This window comes from Balaenoptera acutorostrata, chromosome 19 (assembly GCF_949987535.1).
Source record: "Balaenoptera acutorostrata chromosome 19, mBalAcu1.1, whole genome shotgun sequence".
Lineage (NCBI taxonomy): Eukaryota > Metazoa > Chordata > Mammalia > Artiodactyla > Balaenopteridae > Balaenoptera > Balaenoptera acutorostrata.
Genome location: NC_080082.1, coordinates 2,283,419 through 2,303,524, shown reverse-complemented (window position 1 = coordinate 2,303,524; position 20,106 = coordinate 2,283,419). Strand labels below are relative to the sequence as shown.

The following is a 20,106-nucleotide window of genomic DNA, read 5'->3' as shown; positions in this document are numbered from 1 at the left end:
TGGAATTAAACATGCAAAAAACTACAAAAGAGAAAAAACCCTGTGGAATGCCTGCCAGCTCCATTAGTTGTTACACACTCACTTAAGAGACAATGTTAGGTTTTAGGAGTGATTTGAGATCACTTTCCTGCATGTACCAGTGTGCTGGTTTCTGAAGTTGTACACCAGAGCCAGAGCATCCCGGGAGAGGGAGCACTCCCACATGGTGCCTTTCTCGCTTCGGACAATCCCTCCTGGACCCGGTGAAGACACTCCTAAAGACTGCAAGCTATGGAGCATCAACTGCAAAACCCCCCTGGCTGAGTCCTTTCCTAGAATAGCGGGAACACTGCTCTTGAGCAATACTTGTTTGTTTACTTTAGCTAAACAGTAGAGATGACACAAGACTGATTGGACCACCGGCCAATAGGGTCCCAGACAACAAGGAGGGTGGAATATCTTTCCCAATCAGAAAGAAGAGAGGCAGGACAGGCCGGGCAGGCCTGAAGAGCTGAACTAACTCTCAGTGTGACTTGCCCTCCATACTGAGTGTGGCAAAATAACCCTAACATGTTCTGCACTGCCGGTTAATGTTTCATGCCTTCTGTTTTGTTTTTTGTTTTGTTTTTTTTCATGCCTCGTTTAACAGATTCTTAGAAATAGCGAGACAGCACGATTTACAGCATGTTACTTCACTAATGCTGGGACATCATATTCAATTTCTAGCTGTTACCTTATAGAAAGAAATAGGGCAAGAGTTACTTAAAACTGACACTGCTTGGCTTTCTAGAATGATTATTTAATAGCTTAAAAGTACCATGAGATTTCTGGAGAAAACACTGCATAAATTCACATGACAGATGCGGTCTTTTCTACTTTATGTGGATTATTTCAAAGAAGAGTAATATTTGTTAATCGTTTAAAAATAAATCGTACTATTCTATATTAACTAGCTTAAAATAGATCATGATGATATTAATTTACCACTCTGAATATCATTTACTATGTCGAACGTATATTAAACTGCAATCTGGGGGGATTTCCCTGGTGGTCCAGTGGTTAAGACTCTGCGGTTCCACTGCAGGGGGCACGGGTTCCATCCCTGGTCAGGGAACTAAGATCCCTCCTGCCACATGGTGCAGCCAAAAATAAACAAAAACAAAACTGCAATCTGGGGGCACATGAAATTTTTCACATACACTCAAGCACACTTGTTTTCAAATTTTACACGAAGTTATGGTACTTCTTAATTGATATTTATTTGCATATGACTAAATTAGTAAACTTTAAATATAATTTATATTTTATTTCAATATGTTGTTCTTACATGCTCATGAGACACCTTTACACACCAACTGCTTTGGATGATTTTCTGAGACACCTATAGGGCAGTGTGGTTTTAAATTCAAGTAGGAAGTGAAGATAAGAGCATAGCAATCATTGTAAATGTGGACTTCAGTACTTGAAAATAACAAAGAGTAATCCTGTCCCATCTCTATCACAGCCCTTGAGGTAATCCCTGGGGCAGTGAACTCAAGGCCTGAGGTTATTTGGTAAAGCTTTATGGATGCCTAAGGGACTAGGAAAATATGAAACTCTCCTTCCCCTCCCCCCAGCTCCATATGCCTGATATCGATTTTTTTTTCAGTCCTCTTGCATTTGGAACAGTTGTCCAGCAAGGGAACAAAAAGTCCATTTCTTACAAACTAGCAATTAAGCCAAAAAAGCACTCACCAGTCAATACTCAATATCATAAAAACCCAGAAAAGAAAGCAATACACAGTCCACACTCTCATTTAAGACTTCGAAACTGATCATTTTGTGTCTGGCAGAAGGTAGGTACACTTACTGGATTTTTCTCCCCCCCCATCTTCACAGAATAAATAAAAAACAACCAAGATAGTACACTTGGAGCTTAAAACCTTCCTTTGGAACATTGGAAAGCAGACAGAATGTTTAAGTCATCTTTATTAACTGTACACTATTAGAGATTTTTCAAGGTAAGGAACTGTGACAGAAAGAGGAGAAAAAAAAAACCTGGGAAAGTGACATACACAAATGCACTTTTCTTTTGTAAATAGTGGCACAGTACAGAGCTACAACTAACATCATTGTTCTGGCAGATAATTATACAAGATACTTGGCTACTCTGTAAAGAAAGAAATTCCAGGTGCATTGGAACCCCTTTGAGAAATATATTTTAGTAGGTTTTGTATGTTTGTATAATAACTGTATATTAGCACAATCCAATTACTTTATGAAAGAGACATTATAAGAAAGGCTTAAAAAAAAAAAAAAGAAAGAAAGGCTTTTACAAACTCAAAAAGGGGAAAATACTTACAAAGTATTAAATATTAAAGAGCAAAAACAGCCGAAGAATCACGTGCTGTTCATTCAGATACATGTTTATCAGATGTTTGAGTTGGGCAATAACTGACTTGATAACTAAACGTTGCATAGTGATCTAGATTCTACCAGGCCCCTTTCATTTGCTCCTCAGAAAACACTTGGAGTTCTAAAATAGTATTGCGCTCTTACACACGAGTCGGAGACTGAGAAAAATGGTTACGTATTCAAGGTAGCTCAGCTAGTTAGTGTTTGAAAGACTGAGGGGTCTGAACACGGGTAAGACTCCGTATCTGAGACCAGCAGAGACGAATGAAAGGCAGTGAACCCTGCCAGGTGTGGGCAGGCCCGCGCCCTGTCAGCGCAGGTGATGCCCAGGCTCATTCGACCACCTGAGTTACCTGAGGCCGGATGCCGAGCCCAGGGCACGGACTTTCTCCAGGGCCGGACTCTACCGACCATAACCTGAAATAACACACTTGCGGTTCTTTTCCTAGTTGGGACAATGTGTGCCGGAAGTTACCAGTGGACAGTTTCCTTAAAAAAGAAAAGAAAACTGAGACATACTTGACGTGGAAGCCAACGGAAACAAAGACACAAAAAGCCGCCGGCGGAAAAGCACCAGCAGCTCCAAAGGAGGCAGGGACACACCACCCCTTTATTTTCAGGTGCAAACATCACCAGGCATCAGACCCGGCACCGGGAACAGGAGCGAGGCCGAGTCGCGGCAGCTCGGCCGCGGGGGCAGCACCGTGCGTGTCTGCGCGGCGCGTTTCCGCGGGTCACAGCCTGGTTCGGGGCTCGCACTCCCCACGCGGGCCGCCGGCCTCCCCCACTCCCGCCAGCCCCGACCCCGCCCCGGGCGCTGCGCTCGCCCTGCTTCCGCCACGCCCGCCATGGCGGCGGCGGCGGCCCGCTTCTGGCCCCGCCTCCCGGGACGCCGCGCCGGTCACCTGACGCGGCTGCGGGCTGAGAAAACACAAGAGCCGTCGCTGTCGCCACAGTCGGAGCCGTCTCAGCCACCGCCTGGGGCCGCCGGGACTCTGCACCTCGCCGCCCCCGCCCAGCCTGCCGCGCCATGCCATCGGAGAAGACCTTCAAACAGCGCCGAACCTTCGGTGGGTGCCGCGGGGCCGGCCGCTGACGGAGGGCCGGGAGGCTGAGGGGCCGAGGCGGCGGGGCCGGCCCTGGCGGAGGGGCTCCGGAGAGGTCGGACGGGCCGAGGTGCCGAGGGCTGAGGGGCTGAGGCGGCGGCTGCGGGAGGGCCGGGCCCGGGTGGCCGAAGGGCCGAGGCGGGGGCCTGACGGGCCGAGGGCTGCCGGGCCCAGGGGGCTGCGGGCCCGAGGGGCCGAGGGCGCACTGGCGCGGAGCTGCTGAATCACCTTTTGGCCCCGAGAGGCCGGGCGGGCTGTGGGCTCGGGGCCCGTCAGCCCTCCAGCCCTGGGGTGTTAGGTCCCCACGAAGAAACGAGCACGAGCCGCGCAGGGGGTGCCCTCCTTGTAGGGGAGGCTGGCCCGGGCGCAGGGCTGGGACAGGTTCTCCGAAGTGGTGGCCCCGGGGGTGCAAGGCAGTCGTCTTCTGGTGCGTCGTCCGGGTCACACATGGTCCCTTCACGCGTCAGGACCTCCGCGGAGAGGAGTGACTCCGAGGCCGCGCCTCCTCACGCTTGCCCCTTCCCCTGCAGCCCCGCGTGGCCGGGACGTCTTGGTCCTATTTGTGGCACAAGAGCTAGGGTGGGTGGCTCTTCTAACCGGCTTGCGACAGCATTCTTGGACAGCAGCGGCGAATCCGTTCTCTCCCAGTTCAGGCTAGAATCCCCACTGAGCTTGCTGGCATTTGGTTGAAACTGGAGGTGACACCCTCACAATATTTACTCCTCCACAAAACCGACGGGAAGGAAGTGATTGGTGCTCCCTTTAAGCAAGACGGTGCTGCAATAACAACGTGGCCTCCTTGCACATCGCTGTGTAGGGCTTGTTTATCTCAGCCCTGGAAGGCCAGGTGGGGTAGGGCGGGACCAGCGTTCCTTCCTGCCCTAATCTTTCGGCGCTTGAGCTGTATCACTTTCGTCTACTTTTGTCTAGTTTCCTGGAGTCTAGAAAGAGCCGAGCGTTCACTTGAGCTAGGATATGGTTTTGTAGATCTCGTTATTGATAATTGTTTCTTGTGCCTTGGAAGCTCCAGTAGATGAAATTCACGTTGACCTGTGGAGCATATCCTTTCAGCCTCTTGAAGCGGTTGGTTAGCAAAACTTAGACGTGTCTTTTTGGTTTTTTTTTTAAGAAATTTTCTCTTTAGTGACTTTCATGAACTCAAGTTGATACTCATGAATATTGCTTACTTTTTATGCAGCCATGAGAACAGCATTTAGAGCAGATTTGCCATTGTATCTGGCTTCTGTCCTTACAGACTCTGGCATTGAAAGCTAACTGGGGACATTTGTATGGGAAAGATGCTCATTTTCTCATGACTGATACTATAGTTACTTTCTTTTTGCTTAGAGTATTTTTAGGTTATCTAGAAAAATCGCTCAAGAAGAGTAGGTGGTAAGAGTAGGAAAGGTGAGGAATAACTAGAATAAAAGTGAGAATAAATGAGAATAAAATAGCGAATTAGAAGGAATTCCCCTGGTGCCTGTGGCCTTGAGGGTAAACCAGCAGGTATGCCTCATTTTTTTCTCCATTAGTGTATTTGTGGGCTTTCCTCTTTGTTCACCTTTACTCCCACTCCTCCTTTTTTTGTCCCTAGTCTCCTGACTCTGATTTTTTTTTTCTACTTTTATTGAGAAATGACATTCATCACTGTATAAATTTAAGGTATTCAGCATGATGGCTTGGTTTACATATATTGTAAAATGATTACCATAATAGGTTCAGCTAACATGCATCTTCTCATACATAAAATAAAAAAGGAAAATTTTCTCCTTGTGACAAGAACTCCTAGGATTACCCCCCTCCCCCCCTTTTTTTAAAAGGGCTCTTTAATAGTCATTTTGCAGGGCTTCCCCGGTGGTGCAGTGGTTAAGAATCCGCCTGCCAATGCAGGGGACACAGGTTCGACCCCTGGTCCAGGAAGATCCCACATGTCGCGGAGCAGCTAAGCCCGTGCCCCACAACTACTGAGCCTGTGCTCTAGAGCCCGCGACCCACAACTACTGAGCCTACGTGCCACAACTACTGAGGCCCGCGTGCCTAAAGCCTGTGGTCTGCAACAAGAAGCCACCACAGTGAGAAGCCTCCGCACCTCAACGAAGAGTAGCCCCTGCTCGCCGCAACTAGAGAAAGCCCACACACGGCAATGAAGACCCAACGCAGCCAACTAACTAAATAAATAAAAATAATTTTTTAAAAAACAGTCATTTTGCAGAAAAATATCACATCATTTAATGGCTACTGCCTTTCCTTGCTACTGATTATGGTAATCAGCACTGACAATTTTCAGAGATTTGTAACACAGTAAATGAGGGGAATAAGTTGTTTGGAGATATGTTTTTATAGAACCTAAGACCAGCCCCAGTTAGCTTGAGCAGTACTCTTCCCAAGTGAGTGAGTTTAGGTTAATTAAAAATTGAGTCTAGCTCTGCTGTGATATATTCTACCAGGGTTGAAAGGGTTGAGATGACTCTTAGGGCTCGCCCAAAACAACCACTTCCTTTTGTGGCCAGAGAAACTGGGTGGGGCCCTGAGAGGTGGAAATCATGGTCCACCTAGTGGCAGAGTCTGGACTTGTACCCTTCTGATAGGAATTCTTCTGTCCTCCAGTAGGTAGCCATCATTTCCAGTACATGACGTGGACCAACACTGTGAGTCAAGAGGCAATAGTGTTTCTTTACAGATGTTTTGAAGACTTTTATGAACTTCAGAAGTTGTATTTGAGCAAATATTTTCGGATTCAGTCTTCTCAAATGTCATAATCTCACTCCATTTTCTTCTAGGGTTGCCCTGGTTTGTTTAATAACACATCTGTCTCCTAGACATCATTCTGCTGAGATTCAATGTTAAACCTAGATCTTAAGCTTCACCATCAATAACAAAAGGTCTGCATGTCTCGGAAGTTCATGTGATGGTCTAGAATAAATAGCTCCAACTACGTAACAGGGAGACTGGAGAAGGAGATTTATGCCAACACCTAGGTAACACTCCCTGCTCTTAAGCTGTGTCACTCACTGATGGATGGCATTTTATGTTTTTTATTTATAGGCATATTGGGGAAAATATTTATGCTTCCACTTCAGTGAACTAAATCCTGGAAAATATATATAAGCCTTACTTTAAATGCCCTAGGGAATCTATCTCAAAGCATCTTTGCAAGTAAGACACCTTAGACTCCTAGTCTCTATTTTTGTAAGGCTTATAAGCGTTCTTAGAGACAGGAAGAGGAATCTGGGGAAGTATATCATCCATGTACATCCATGAGCCCTGGGGGAATACAGACATGACTAGAGCTGGATCCCTGACTGCCAGGGGCAGTCTGTTGAGAAAGGCAAATGATAAACAGATCATCACAGCATTAAGAAAATAATTGAGTAAAAGAAGTGCTCTCATGTGCCTTTGATCCAGTGGCGTTGGTAATGCTTTTGTTAAATATACTGTCGGCTTCTGAAAACAGCCTTCTATTCAGAGTTAGGCGTCAGCATATACCATATTTATTTAATCACTTTGGGCTCACCACTGGATTTTCATTACAACTGGCCAGGACGCTAAAGACATTCCTACAGGACTTTGGTACTACTCTTCTCACCTTAGGGAAGTCACTTGTCTTCCTCTGTTTTCCCACCTTTAATGAAAATAATCATTTTTGCCTTCCTTTTTGGACCATATTTTGGGGATAAATCAAGATAAAGAAAACTTTTGACACTATAGTTTGACTTTGAAGCCCCACGTTTAGAGACCATTTTGTTTTTTCCTGCTCCACTTACCAAAATAAACCTGTTTTCCTTGCATAAAATATTCTCTCCCCCTTATGCCTGAATGATTCCTTGGACCTTTTACATTTTTTTGGATGAGCTTTTAAATGTGAAACATTTCAGGGTATATTAAACTTATTATTTATTGGCTACAGTGAATTAATTAAATTGTGATTTCCCCTTGCTTGTGAAATCTACTCTGACAAGATGGAGGTTTTTGTTGTGAAGATGGCTGATAGCTAAGTGTAGATGGTAGAGCATCTTTTCTTGGGTAGGACCGACATAGGGACAGGTCTTAGAGCTGAGAGAAATGATGAAGTATCCATGACACCCCTAGAAATAGAGAGGGGTCTATAGGTCTCTAGGATGATAGAAAGGAAAACTCTTCCTTTGTGTCCTCTCTACTCTGCAGTACTCCATAAACACTGCGGCTCACTTCTGACACCAGACAAGCAATTCAGCTAGTTGTCATCCAGTTTAACTCAATTCTAGCACTACCTGGTGATAGCCTCAGATCCAGCAGGTTAAGGGCTCCGTCCCACCTGACAACCCCCCCCCGCCCCCCACCAAAGGCTAATTGCACGTACAGGTCGTTGCTCTGACTAGCTATAAATCAGTTTCCCAAGATCACCTTGTGTTTGATTAAATTACTAGAGTGGCTCCCAGAGCTCAGGAAAAGCCTTTAATTACTAGATTATCAGATTATTGCAAAGGATATTAAAGCATAGCGGTGCTGAGCACAGGAGCTTCTGTCTCCATGGAGTTTGGTGATTGCACTCTCCTGCCACCTGGAAGCTCTCCAGACCCTTTGTAAATAAGTTCGTTTGTATTATTTTTTAGATTTTACATGTGATACCGTATATGATATTTGTCTTTCTCTGTCTGACTTGACTTAGTATGATAATCTCTAGGTCCATCCATGTTGTTGCAAATGGCATTATTTCATTTTTTATTTAATAACAGCTAGCATTTATTAAGCATTTACTATGTGCCAGATATTTGCAAGGGGCGTACCAGCATTCTCACTGAATCTTTTTTCTTTTCCATTATGGTTTATTACAGAATATTGAATATAGTTCCCTGTGCTATAAAATAGGACCTTGTTGTTTATCCATTCTGTATATAGTAGTTTGCATCTGTTAGTCCCAGACTCCCAATCCATCACTCCCCACCCTGCTCCACCTTGGCAACCAGAAGTCTGTTCTCTACGTCTGTTAGTCTATTTCTGTTTTGTAGATAAGTTCATTTGTGTCATATTTTAGATTCCATATATAACTGATATCATATGGTATTTGTCTTTCTCTTTCTGACTTATTTTGCTTTGTATGATAATCTCTAGGTCCATGCATGTAGCTGCAAATGGCATTATTTCATTCTTCTTTTTGGCTGAGTAGTATTCCATTGTATGCATGTAACACATCTTCTTTGTCCATTCCTCTGTCGATGGACATTTAGGTTGCTTCCATGCCTTGGTTATTGTGAATAGTGCTGCTGCGAACATAGGGGTACACGTATCTTTTCAAGTTAGAGTTTTCTTCGGATATATGCCCAGGAGTGGAATTGCTGGATCATATGGTAGCTCTATTTTTAGCTTTTTGAGGAAGCTCCGTACTGTTCTCCATAGCAGTTGCACTAGCTGACATTCCCACCAACAGTGTAGGAGGGTTCCTTTTTCTCCACACCCTCTCCAGCATTTGTTATTTGTAGACTTTTTAATGATGGCCATTCTGACGGGTGTGAGATGATACCTCATTGTAGTTTTGATTTGCATTTCCCTAATAATTAGTGATGTTGAGCATCTTTTTATGTGCCTATTGGATGTCTTCGTGGATGTCTTCTATGGAAAAATGTCTATTTAGGTCTTCTGCCCATTTTTTGATTGGGTTCTTCGTTTTGTTGAGTTGTATGACCTGTTTGTATATTTTGGCAATTAAGCCCTTGTTGGTCGCATCATTTGCAAGTATTTTCTCCCATTCTATAGGTTGTCTTTTCTGGGTTTTTTTAATGTTTCCTTTGCTGTGCAAAAGCTTGTAAGTTTGATTAGGTCCCATTTGTTTATTTTTGCTTTTATTTTTATTGCCTTGGGAGACTGACCTATGAAAACATTGCAGTGATTTACGTCAAAGAATGTTTTACCTCTGCTCTCTTCTAGCTAGGAGTTTTATGGTTGTCCTCTCTTACATTTAGGCCTTTAAGCCATTTTGAGTTTATTTTTGTGCATGGTGTGAGGGTTGTGTTCTAAGTTCATTGACTTACATGCAGCTGTCCCACTTTCCCAGAACCACTTGCTGAAGAGACTGTCGTTTTTCCACTGTATATTCTTGCCTCCTGTGTTGAAGATTAATTGACCATAGATGTGTGGGTTTATTTCTGGGCTCTCTGCTCTGTTCCATTGATCTATATGTCTGTTTTTGTGCCAGTACCACACTTTTGGTTACTGTAGCTTTGTAGTATTGTCTGAAGTCTAGGAGGGTTATGCCTCCTGCTTTGCTCTTTTTCCTCAGGATTGCTTTGGCAATTCTGGGTCTTTTATGGTTCCATATAAATTTTAAGATTATTTGTTCTAGTTCTGTGAAAAATGTCATGGGTAATTTGATAGGGATCACATTAAATCTGTAGATCGCTTTGTGTAGTATGACCACTTTAACAATATTTTTCCAGGGGCTTCCCTGGCGGTCCAGTGGTTAAGACTCTGCCCTTCCAATACAGGGGGTGCGCATTCAGTCCCTGGTCGGGGAGCTAAGATCCCACATGCTGTGCAGCCAAAGGAAAAAAAAAAAAACCAATATTCTTCTAATCGAAGGGCATGGGATATCTTTCTGTTTTTTTGAATCATCTTTAATTTCTTTTATTAATGTTTTATAGTTCTCAGTGTATAAGTCTTTCACCTCCTTGGTCAGCTTTATTGCTAAGGTGTGTTTTTTTGTTTTTTATTTTCTGGCTGCGTTGGGTCTTCGTTGCGGCGCACAGGCTTTCTCTAGTTGTGGCGAGCGGGGGCTACTCTTCGTTGCAGCACGTGGGCTTATTGCGGTGGCTTCTCTTGTTGCAGAGCACGGGCTCTAGGTACGTGGGCTCGGTAGTTGCGGTGCACGGGCTTAGTTGCTCCGCGGCATGTGGGATCTTCCCGGACCAGGGCTCGAACCCATGTCTCCTGCATTGGCAGGTGGATTCTTAACCACTGAGCCACCAGGAAAGTCCCTGGTGTGATTTTAAAAGGTAGTTTTTTTACATTCCTTTTCTGATATCTCATTGTTAATGTAAAGAAATGCAACCAATTTCTGTATGTTAATCTTGTATACTAACCTTTGCCAGGTATGAAGTATTAGTGTTTGGTTTCTCTCAGTTTTAGGGAAGATGTCTTTACTGCTTTGCTCTGCCATAGCTAAGGATAGGGGGATTCAGATATGGAAGTCACCAGTAAAAATGCAGGAAAGAAGCTGCATTTTTGGCCCTTAATAATGCCTGTGTTTCTTCCTTTCCTTTGCAGAACAAAGAGTAGAAGATGTCCGACTTATCCGAGAGCAGCATCCTACCAAAATCCCGGTAGGTAGTCTCTGTTTCAGTTGTTATTAATGTATGCAGAAGAGAGCACGGCTTAAATACAACTTTAGTACAGTGCTGCTATGTGCGACTACCTGACGGGTTTCTTTTTTTAATTTATATTTATTTATTTTTTATTTATTTGTTTGATTATTTTTGGCTGTGTTGGGTCTTCGTTGCTGCACGCAGGCTTTCTCTAGTTGCGGCGGGGGGGGGGCTGCTCTTCGTTGAGGTGTGTGGGCTTCTCATGCGGTGGCTTCTCGTTGTGGCACACAGGCTCAGTAGTTGTGGCGCACGGGCTTAGTCGCTCCATGGCATGTGGGATCTTCCTGGACTGGGGATCGAACCCGTGTCCCCTGCATTGGCAGGCAGATTCTTTTTTTATTTATTTATTTATTTATTTATTTATTTATTTATTTATTTATTTATTTATTTATGGTTGGCAGGCAGATTCTATTTATTTATTTATTTATTTATTTATTTATTTATTTATTTATTTATTATTTATGGTTGTGTTGGATCTTCGTTTCTGTGCGAGGGCTTTCTCTAGTTGCGGCAAGTGGGGGCCACTCTTCATCGCGGTGCGCGGGCCTCTCACTATCGTGGCCTCTCTTGTTGCGGAGCACAGACTCCAGACGCGCAGGCTCAGCAATTGTGGCTCACGGGCCTAGTTGCTCCACGGCATGTGGGATCTTCCCAGACCAGGGCTCGAACCCGTGTCCCCAGCATTGGCAGGCAGACTCTCAACCACTGCGCCACCAGGGAAGCCCTTAATGGCTATTTTTAAATCACTTTTCTGGCTTCTTTTCTAGGTAATAATAGAACGATACAAAGGTGAGAAGCAGCTTCCAGTCCTGGATAAAACAAAGTTCCTGGTGCCTGATCATGTCAACATGAGTGAGCTCATCAAGATAATTAGGTATTTAATCATCTTTTTACTTTATTTCTTTGGGTAACTTCTCATTCTTTATCAGGCTTACAGATAAATCTTCAGTCTAGCTCTGATAAAAATCTATGCAACTTAATAAAACTGTAAGACAGTTCATTTCTGAGTTTTTCTATTTCTTACCTGCTGGATCTCAAGTCCCTTCTGATCCTTTCATCATAACATCTATGTAGATGTCTCTTAATTAGAAAAGTTTTATATAGGAAAATAAGTTAAGAGAATGTAGATGTGGTCCAATGGTAATAAATTGCATCAGCTTAGATCTTAGTTTGTAAATTATATTTTGAACTATTTTTATCACATTAGACACTGGTGGCTACTCAGATAGCATACTAGTTTTAAAACTGGCCTCAGGGCTTCCCTGGTGGCGCAGTGGTTAAGAATCCGCCTGCCAGTGCAGGGGACACGGGTTCAAGCCCTGGTCCGGGAAGATCCCACATGCCGCGGAGCAACTAAGCCCGTGCACCACCACTACTGAGCCCGCGCTCTAGAGCCCACGAGCCACAACTACTGAGCCTGTGCACCACAACTACTGAAGCCCGTGTGCCTAGAGCCCGTGCTCCGCAACAAGAGAAGCCACCGCAACGAGAAGCCCTGCACACCACAACAAAGACCCAACGCAGCCAAAAACAAATAATTAGCAAAATAAATAAAACTGGCCTCAGGAAAGTAGTAAGAATGATCTAGCAAGGATTATCGTTAATACTTACCACGCATATAGTCGTAGAAAACATCCTGTGTTTTATGAGGAGAAATATTCAAGTCATCGTCAGTGAGGCATATATTTCATTTTGCCAGAAGTAGCGTTTACAAAATCTTTATACTTTTATATTGATTCCGGGTGGGTGATATTTTTTACACATTCTCCCTAGGTATTGATGTATCACTATTTCTTCACATGTTTTCTTTCAACAGAAGGCGCTTACAGCTCAACGCTAATCAAGCCTTCTTCCTGTTAGTGAATGGACATAGCATGGTGAGTGTGTCCACGCCAATTTGTGAAGTGTATGAAAGCGAGAAGGATGAAGATGGATTCCTGTATATGGTATACGCCTCTCAGGAGACTTTTGGAATGAAATTGTCTGTGTAAGACTAAAAAAAAATGTGTGTTCTAGAATTTAAACCCTTACCAAGGAATAAAAAAAGGGATGTTACCAACTGAGATTGATCAGTTCACCTCATCACAGATCATCAAAACAGTAGTAGTGTTCCTGCCTAGGAGTTTTTAGGAAGTTGTTTTTTTGTACTCAGGCAGAAAAACTGAGCTCCACATGAGCACATTCAGCTTTGGGAAACTTCATTATTTAACCTAGGCTGTCTTGTTTTCAAATTTAGACGTTTAAAAATAAAATACTTTGCATTCTCAGTTGCCAATAAAATAGACCTTCAAGTTATTTTAATGTTTTTCCCCCAAAAGGAACTTGCAATTTGAGCATTCAGAGAGACATTCAGTCTTCTCTCTAGGTTCACAGAACCTGCCAGCTTTTTATAGAAGGGTTTCTACTCAACTAGAGAAATCTCCTTAAGAGCATCTTTAAGCCTAAATTGTCAGGCACAGCCACCCCGCACCCCCAGCCCATTTGCCGTAACAGCTGGCAGAAAGCAGGGTGGCCGGGGGTGATAGGAAATAAGCAAGCGGAGCTGCTGTCCAGGGCTCCTGATTGCTAATAGGCGTATTTCACATCAGTGCTCTTGTCACGAAGTGTTCATTTGGTTTGTTCTCTAGACAGTAATGCAGAAAAATACCACGGCTCAACAGGAGCCTTGAATAATTTATAATTTTGGTCAAGTTTCTCAAAAGACCTAGAGAAAGAGAATGACGTTTTTTTTGTTTTGACTATTCTCTTAAGAGCTCAAAATAGTGCCTGTTTTGGTAAATAAACAAGCAGTTACATGGGTTTCATTCTTTGGGACAAAGGTAGAAAGCTACAGGATACTGAAACAAAAAGCATTAAAATTCAGATACACTTCCTCAACCTTTTGGCTTAAAGCTGTAGATGATCCGTGTTTTATGTTAAGTGTGTGACTAAAATATGTTATTAAAAAGCATCTTTAAGGGTATTTCAGTTATCACTGTTAGGTCAAGCAGTCCTCAAAATGCCCCCACTCCATGTGCATGTCAGTTTTGAAAGTAGCAAAAGGAAACATGTTCTTCACAGATATTAATGTCAAATGTTAATAAGCATTTTCAAAGTCCAACTAGAATAAATAACCAGTGCTTCCTACTACCTGCATGGGGTTCACTATACACTGTTTTTGTGAGAGCTGTCACAGAAGGATCACAGACCCACTTGAGACTGTGCATGTGGCAGGCCACCATTTATTTACCCTGGTGTATTTAGATGTGTGTGGAAAACTTGTATCTGTGAGTGGCAGTTATTTATTGTAACTGAGGAAGAAAAAGCAGTATTACTGCATACGGGCCCTCAACCCCAGTCAGCATGCATCTGTCTACGTGGCTAACTTTTAATATGTATATTTTTACATTATGTAAATTCTTAATTAGCCTGTCTTGTTTAGATTGTATACATCATTATATCTGACATTCTTGTAACTACTATGTGATCGATAAGATTCCTTTAAGAAACTCTGCTTTTTAAAGACAAAGTACCACGCTGAGAGGGGTGACTTACTTATGTCCCACATTAGCGGGTGGTTACCCTATTTATAGGATCTTTAAAACAAGTACATTTTTAACGAACTAAGGTGAATAAAGGCACAATTAAAAACTGTCATCAAAGTTCAGTTTAATGGATTAGTGTTTTGAGACTTGCAGTCTACACCATCCAAAGCCAAGTGGGTAATATCCTTTCTAGTGAGGAGTGCTGAGGCTGGTTTCACTGTGCCAGGGTGGAGGGACACCCACCTCTGAAAGTCTCTGCCTTGTCATGAGCGCCTGGCTCGCATTGGTCAAGGTCCTGCCTTCAAAACACTCAATTCTCTTCCAGGTACAGACGTGCCACAAAGCATGGGGAGAAGGGGGGGCGACCTACCTGTTTTGTGGGAACAGGCCCTTGAAAACCTGCTCTAAGTGAACAAAAGCGTAACACGGGAAGTACTGAGAGTGTGTGGGGAGCCGCGTACGGTACAAACAGCAGATGCGCGCGTGCCCTCCACCCTCAGAGGCCCTGGAGGTGACCGAACAGAGGGGCTGCTAGCAGGTGCCAGGAGTGGCCAGCTGTGTCTCCTGATGCTACTCACCTGACAGGGGCCCTTACCAGTCCGAGAACCGTGGGCACGTTTTCTTCCGGGTAACCACAGGTCTGACGACAAGACCAAGAGGAAATGGGGACTCCTGCTGGGGAAAAAGCCCCAGAATTCTCCCTTTGGGGCCTGGCACTGCTCAGGATAGCACCGCAGTCCTGGGCGAGCAGAGCACCAGCCCAAGTCCAGAGAGGACGTGGCCTTAGATGGCAGGGCACACTCACCACGAGTTTGGAAACATCCAGAGGGTACTTGATCTAGTAATGCTAATAACCTTGATTGTTCACGGGTACCTGAGAGCTGGAACATCTCTAATCCAACCCCAAATCAATTCACATTTCTATTCACAGCAAGGACATTTTTTAAAAACCTAGGAAACTTGATTGATAGAAAATGGATTTAAGACCAGGTGTCCCTTTTGTAATGCTGGGAAGAAGGCGGAAAGGACGGACTCCGTAGTTTGGAGGATCGTGATTTGAAAGGATGTGTGCTTCATCCTCTATGAGACAAAGACCTAGTAAAAAGAAACTGCTCTTTTTTTTTTTAATTTTTATTTTCAGTACATTAAATTGACTCATAAAAACATTCTAAAAATGTACAATTTTTCCTTTTTAACAAAGTATAATAAAACATAAAAACCCCAAAAACAGAATACTTGACATTTACAATTCAAAATCAAATTAGCAGAATATTAAATATTTACAAAACTATATCTTTTAAAAATATTTATAAAGTTACATGCAATTTTGTAGAATTGACATAAAAGAATGGCTCAAAAATGGGAGAATTTTCCTTCATTCCTAAAAAGAAAATATGTCCAATAGAAGCTGTGAAGATTCTTGAGTGTACACGAGGTCTTCAGTTTCAGTACCAAAGCCTATCTTTGTGCATCTAAGAACTTTACGCATGTGAGGGGCTTCTTAACACCGGGGTGACCTGGCAGGCGCGCCCCTCCATCCAATAACAGTGTAGTAACATTGACCTTTGGCCTCAACCAGCACAGTACGTGGTTTGCGAGTGTTGATTAAAGATAACTCACTATGATTCAGAACCTCGGGACTTTTCAGTAATTGAGCCTCTTCAGAACCCATGGCTTTAAATGTCCCCTGCCTCATTCTTCGGGAGTCATCTGCACTTTGGAAAGGACGGCCAACCTGCTCAGGTTCCACAGGCCCATCCACTGGGACGGGTGGTCGAGCTGAGCAGGGTCACGGTTTCCCTTACAACCTTTAAGACTTAAACATGTAACGCCATCAGTTATCAGTGTGTAAAACTAGCAAGGCATCAAATAAGCCACCACGGAAGCAGGAAGAGGGACGACGACAGGGAGCGAGGAGGGTGCAACCCACTTCCTGCTCAGCAAGTGCTCGCTAGCAACACTGCAGTGAGTGGATAGATGTAAGCCTTGGTCAGCCTGTGCTCAGACAGGACCGCATTACAGCTGCATAACGTCAGGCAAAGTTACTACCCGCTATGCATCTCCATACGCAGTGTGCAGTGTAAACTAACTAGGTGGACTTCTTGCGATTAAGGACCTAGAATTCTAAATAGTGAATTAAAATACTGAACCTACTAACTACTATATTAACAAGGTGACTCGTGTAATTTTTTGGAGGTTATAAATGATGCTGGTTTTTTAAAATACCCAATCACGTGTCTGCTTTCAAGAAAATAGCTTTGTCTTTATTATTCTAAGTGCTAGCTCCCATTTTCTCAGTGCTCTTTAGCAATTAGAAGTTTTTAACATTTATACACTTTCCAATGTTCAATATTATCATAAAATAAAAATTAGAAAATAAGGTAGAAAATTGAGTGTTCTGCTTTAAAAAAAAAAAAAAAGATTAGTGTTTTATCCCAACGTTGTATTCTACTTCAATCTGTACATTCCACTTTCCCCATTCTTGGAGATAAAAAATGGGGTTAGAAACTTTAAAATACGACAGACTACACAGAGCAAAGTGGCTAGTGCCACACCTACCTGGCTGCCACAGCATGTGGAAACGGAGCCCACAATTTCAGGAAAACAGTTACGTAGTTGCAAGGGTCAGTCTGATCTGTTGTTTCTAGCTGATGAGGACGTCCTCTGAGGAAATGCCAAATGGTCTTTAGGCTCACTGACTGTGGTTGCTTCTGGAGAGAAATTTCATCAGAGAATACTGCTAGCAAATATTCCCAAGTTCAAGCATGGGATTCACTTGGGAAGAGGTCTCACGGAGCGGCAGCTGAATGCTTTGTGTCCTGGTGTCTCACATTTACGTTTTACCATTCTCAACTCGGAATGGCCTCACTGGAGACGTCACTCTGCACATGCACTTTCAAAGACAGCTGGAAGTTTCTCTAAGACCTCTGATGACTGGAACACAGCCACACAACATCTGAACTTACTTCCCTCAATTTGAATGTCATACTTCAAATTGAAGTTCGTTTTAATTTTTTGTCGTATTTAACGCTAACCTCTAATATTTATCAAAACAGTTATAAGGGTAACAACAGACACATTTTCATTCCCCAATACTGACCACTAAAACAAAAAACCTAAATATGATTTTTTTCTTTTGTTATGAGACAGGTTTCAACAATTTCACTGTGTTGAAATAGGATTTATTTAAAATAGTTCTTTGTTTAAAAAACGAAAAATTTTAAAAGTTTGGCTTTCAGCACATATCCAGGCCACTGTAACGGCCCTCAGAAATATTAAAATCGTAAACATCAATGAACACTCTAAGTCTTCCTTAAACATAATATGACAAGCTCCAGTCTAGTACTCTTTAAGGCAAAGTTGTGTCAGTTCTCGTAATTTTGACATTTTGTAGTGTTTATAATTTAAGAGATCAATGTAATAACACTCCCCCAAAATGCTGTTGTAAGCATCATCATTACTTCAAAACTGTATGTAATACTGTGTACCAGGAAGAGAGAGAAGAATACAGAGGTCTGTCAATTCTGCATTGCATAGAAATAAAACTCTACTAAAATAAAACTCTTAAAAACTCTACTAAAAGCCTTTCATAAAAAAATGTAACAACTTTCTGCTTTAGTTTCCATGAAGCAGGAAACGGATCTCAAAATTTGAAGCCTTACATCACAATGCCTCAAATTCTAGGGTATTTTTGATTTATACCAATTTTACATGAGGCTGATTGTCCCATTTTAAGAGTGGTCTGAGTATTGAGATTTTCTTTTTTTAAATAAATATTCAACTGGAAAATCCCTGGGCAAGACCTCACCAATCAATATGTTAATATTGAAGGCTTTAGCATTTAAAACAATATTGTTTGAGCAGAAAATTCCCTTTAGCCTTGAAGCTTTAAGTCCCTAACTTTCGGACCAAAGCTCTCATTGCAATGGGGTGAAATTGAGAGCTGTGTGGTGGACTTTATTTCCCACCTTGGTAAAACTAGACTTCTGCAGATCTTGTAGCTCTGTCCTGTCAGTGTATTCTCTTTCAGAGTCTTACCACTTTCTATTGTAGTTTTCCAGGTAATTTTTAACGGAACTAACTATTGATACACAGCCTAATACAAAAGTTGACAGGAGAAAATTTCAAATCGTTTGCTCAGAGATTACAGGACTGTATTATTGTTGTTGAAATGTCTGTCTCAAGTGTGAATCCATTAGCAGTGAGCCTTGGGGTCCTTGGGGTCCATGGGAGATAAAAGAACTTGCAAACTTGGCTAAGGATGTGCAGCATCCGTCAGTGCCGCTCACGAGGTGTGCTGCTATCGCGTCTCTGCCAGAGTTCCTTCGTGGTGGAAGACGACAGGACTCAAAGCTCTGAAGGGCTGGGAAGGAAGGTGTCCTCAAAGCTTTGACTACTAGGGTTTCTCTGGGACTTGGACCCTTTTAGAAATTAAGTTGTTGCAAGTAGCTATTTCTACTTAATAATGTAGTTTAAATTTATTTGCAGGAAAAAAAAAAAAAAAAAAAGACAACCCTGAAACTGCTACAAGTGCTTTTAAGGAGGGAAGGAAATACTAAAATCTCTGTTGTGTACTAAATCATGTAGCCTGCTGGTGCGGACTCTAAAAACGGATTCTCTGAGCGTCTTGCACTGACTGGTCTCAGGGAGTTTGTCTCCCAGAACTGCAGAGATTGACATCAGTTTACATTCTTCGGTAGTGCAATCCTTAAAAAGCCCAGAGATTAGTGCCTAACCACTTTAAGAACAAAACAGAACAGAACAGAACAAAACAAAGGCGACATTTTCCCTCACCAGGGGTGTCAAGAGTCCGACTGGTAGAACTCCACTTGGAGAACTCCGACCTTCAGTTCTCGAATCCAACCTCACGTAGCTGCCCTGGAATTACGTGTGAGCCTAGAAGGACCAATTACGGCAATGCTCTTCAGGAGACGGGAGGTCTCTGCATTGCAACCAAGGGTGGAGGTGGCCAATTTTCACCCACAGTGGAGATACCCACTAGGCCAGTCCTGACATCAAGCTCCCGTCTAGGATTTTGGCAATAAAACTGAGTTTGATGCATTCCTACGCTAGGTTTTCTATCCAGTCTAGTAAAGTAAAGCACCTTTGGATTAAAAATATTGAGCTCAACAGCAACTAGACTTCTCAGTTTTGTATTTAATTTTCCTTAGGTCTCCATGGCTTAATAGTGTTCTGTTGCCAGAGAAAAATATCAATCTGTGGAGTCCAGACTTTCTGCTGGAGGGGCATATTTCAACCTAAAAGTACCTAGAGAGGGGGAAAAAAAAGAGATCAAATTTGAATCACCATAGAATTACTGCCATGATCTGTCCAAAGTTATTTCCAGAGTCACTGGTCAAGATGTGGGTGCTGGAAATCTAGACCACCTGTTCTGACCACTCCCAACTCCCCTGGCTCCACCCCACAAACGACGTTATCTTAACAAGTTTATCAAATCAGAGAAGGGGTGAAAAAGACTGAAGAGTTTCCAGTCTGTTTCTTCATTCTTTGGGAGCTCAGACAGCACAGAATTGGCCCCCTTCCTTGGGACAGGGCAAGGGAGGCCTGGCGGCCACCACGGGCCTCTGGGCTCGCTGCGTCAGGAGATGCAGCACCACCTCTATCAATGCGGGGGGTGGGGGTGGGGGCGGCACAGCCCACAGTCACTCCACCTGCCACCAGACCTGATTCCAAGTTGTCTGTAAAGCTCTCCAGGTGACTAAGGGGCACAGGCAGGTCTGGAACAACCCTCAAAAGTCTCCAGAA

The 20,106-nt window shown here is 43.2% G+C and overlaps 2 protein-coding genes across 3 annotated transcripts in view; one reads left to right on the top strand and one right to left on the bottom strand.

Annotated features, from left to right (window-relative positions):
• Window positions 1-3,287: 3,287 nt before the first annotated feature.
• Window positions 3,288-14,470, top strand: MAP1LC3B (microtubule associated protein 1 light chain 3 beta). Its single transcript, XM_057533957.1, has 4 exons — window positions 3,288-3,443; window positions 10,719-10,774; window positions 11,584-11,690; window positions 12,633-14,470. Exons 1-4 carry the CDS (start codon window positions 3,404-3,406, stop codon window positions 12,805-12,807), a joined length of 378 nt encoding a protein of 125 aa, XP_057389940.1. The 5' UTR covers window positions 3,288-3,403; the 3' UTR covers window positions 12,808-14,470.
• A 994-nt stretch (window positions 14,471-15,464) lies between these two features.
• ZCCHC14 (zinc finger CCHC-type containing 14) overlaps window positions 15,465-20,106 on the bottom strand; it is a 60,689-nt gene continuing 56,047 nt past the window's right edge. For both annotated transcript variants that reach the window (XM_057533953.1, XM_057533954.1), the window contains one exon: window positions 15,465-19,608. In XM_057533953.1, coding sequence (XP_057389936.1) covers window positions 19,553-19,608 — 56 coding nt within the window. In that variant the 3' untranslated portion in view covers window positions 15,465-19,552. The remainder of the gene's footprint in view (window positions 19,609-20,106) is intronic.

Bases quoted from the DNA above. Each gene is read 5' to 3' on its own strand.
- MAP1LC3B (XM_057533957.1), top strand. From the start codon at position 3,404: ATGCCATCGGAGAAGACCTTCAAACAGCGCCGAACCTTCG. The intron at 10,775-11,583 runs GTAGGTAGTCTC...CTTCTTTTCTAG, and splicing joins AGCATCCTACCAAAATCCCG to GTAATAATAGAACGATACAA. The intron at 11,691-12,632 runs GTATTTAATCAT...TTCTTTCAACAG, and splicing joins GAGCTCATCAAGATAATTAG to AAGGCGCTTACAGCTCAACG.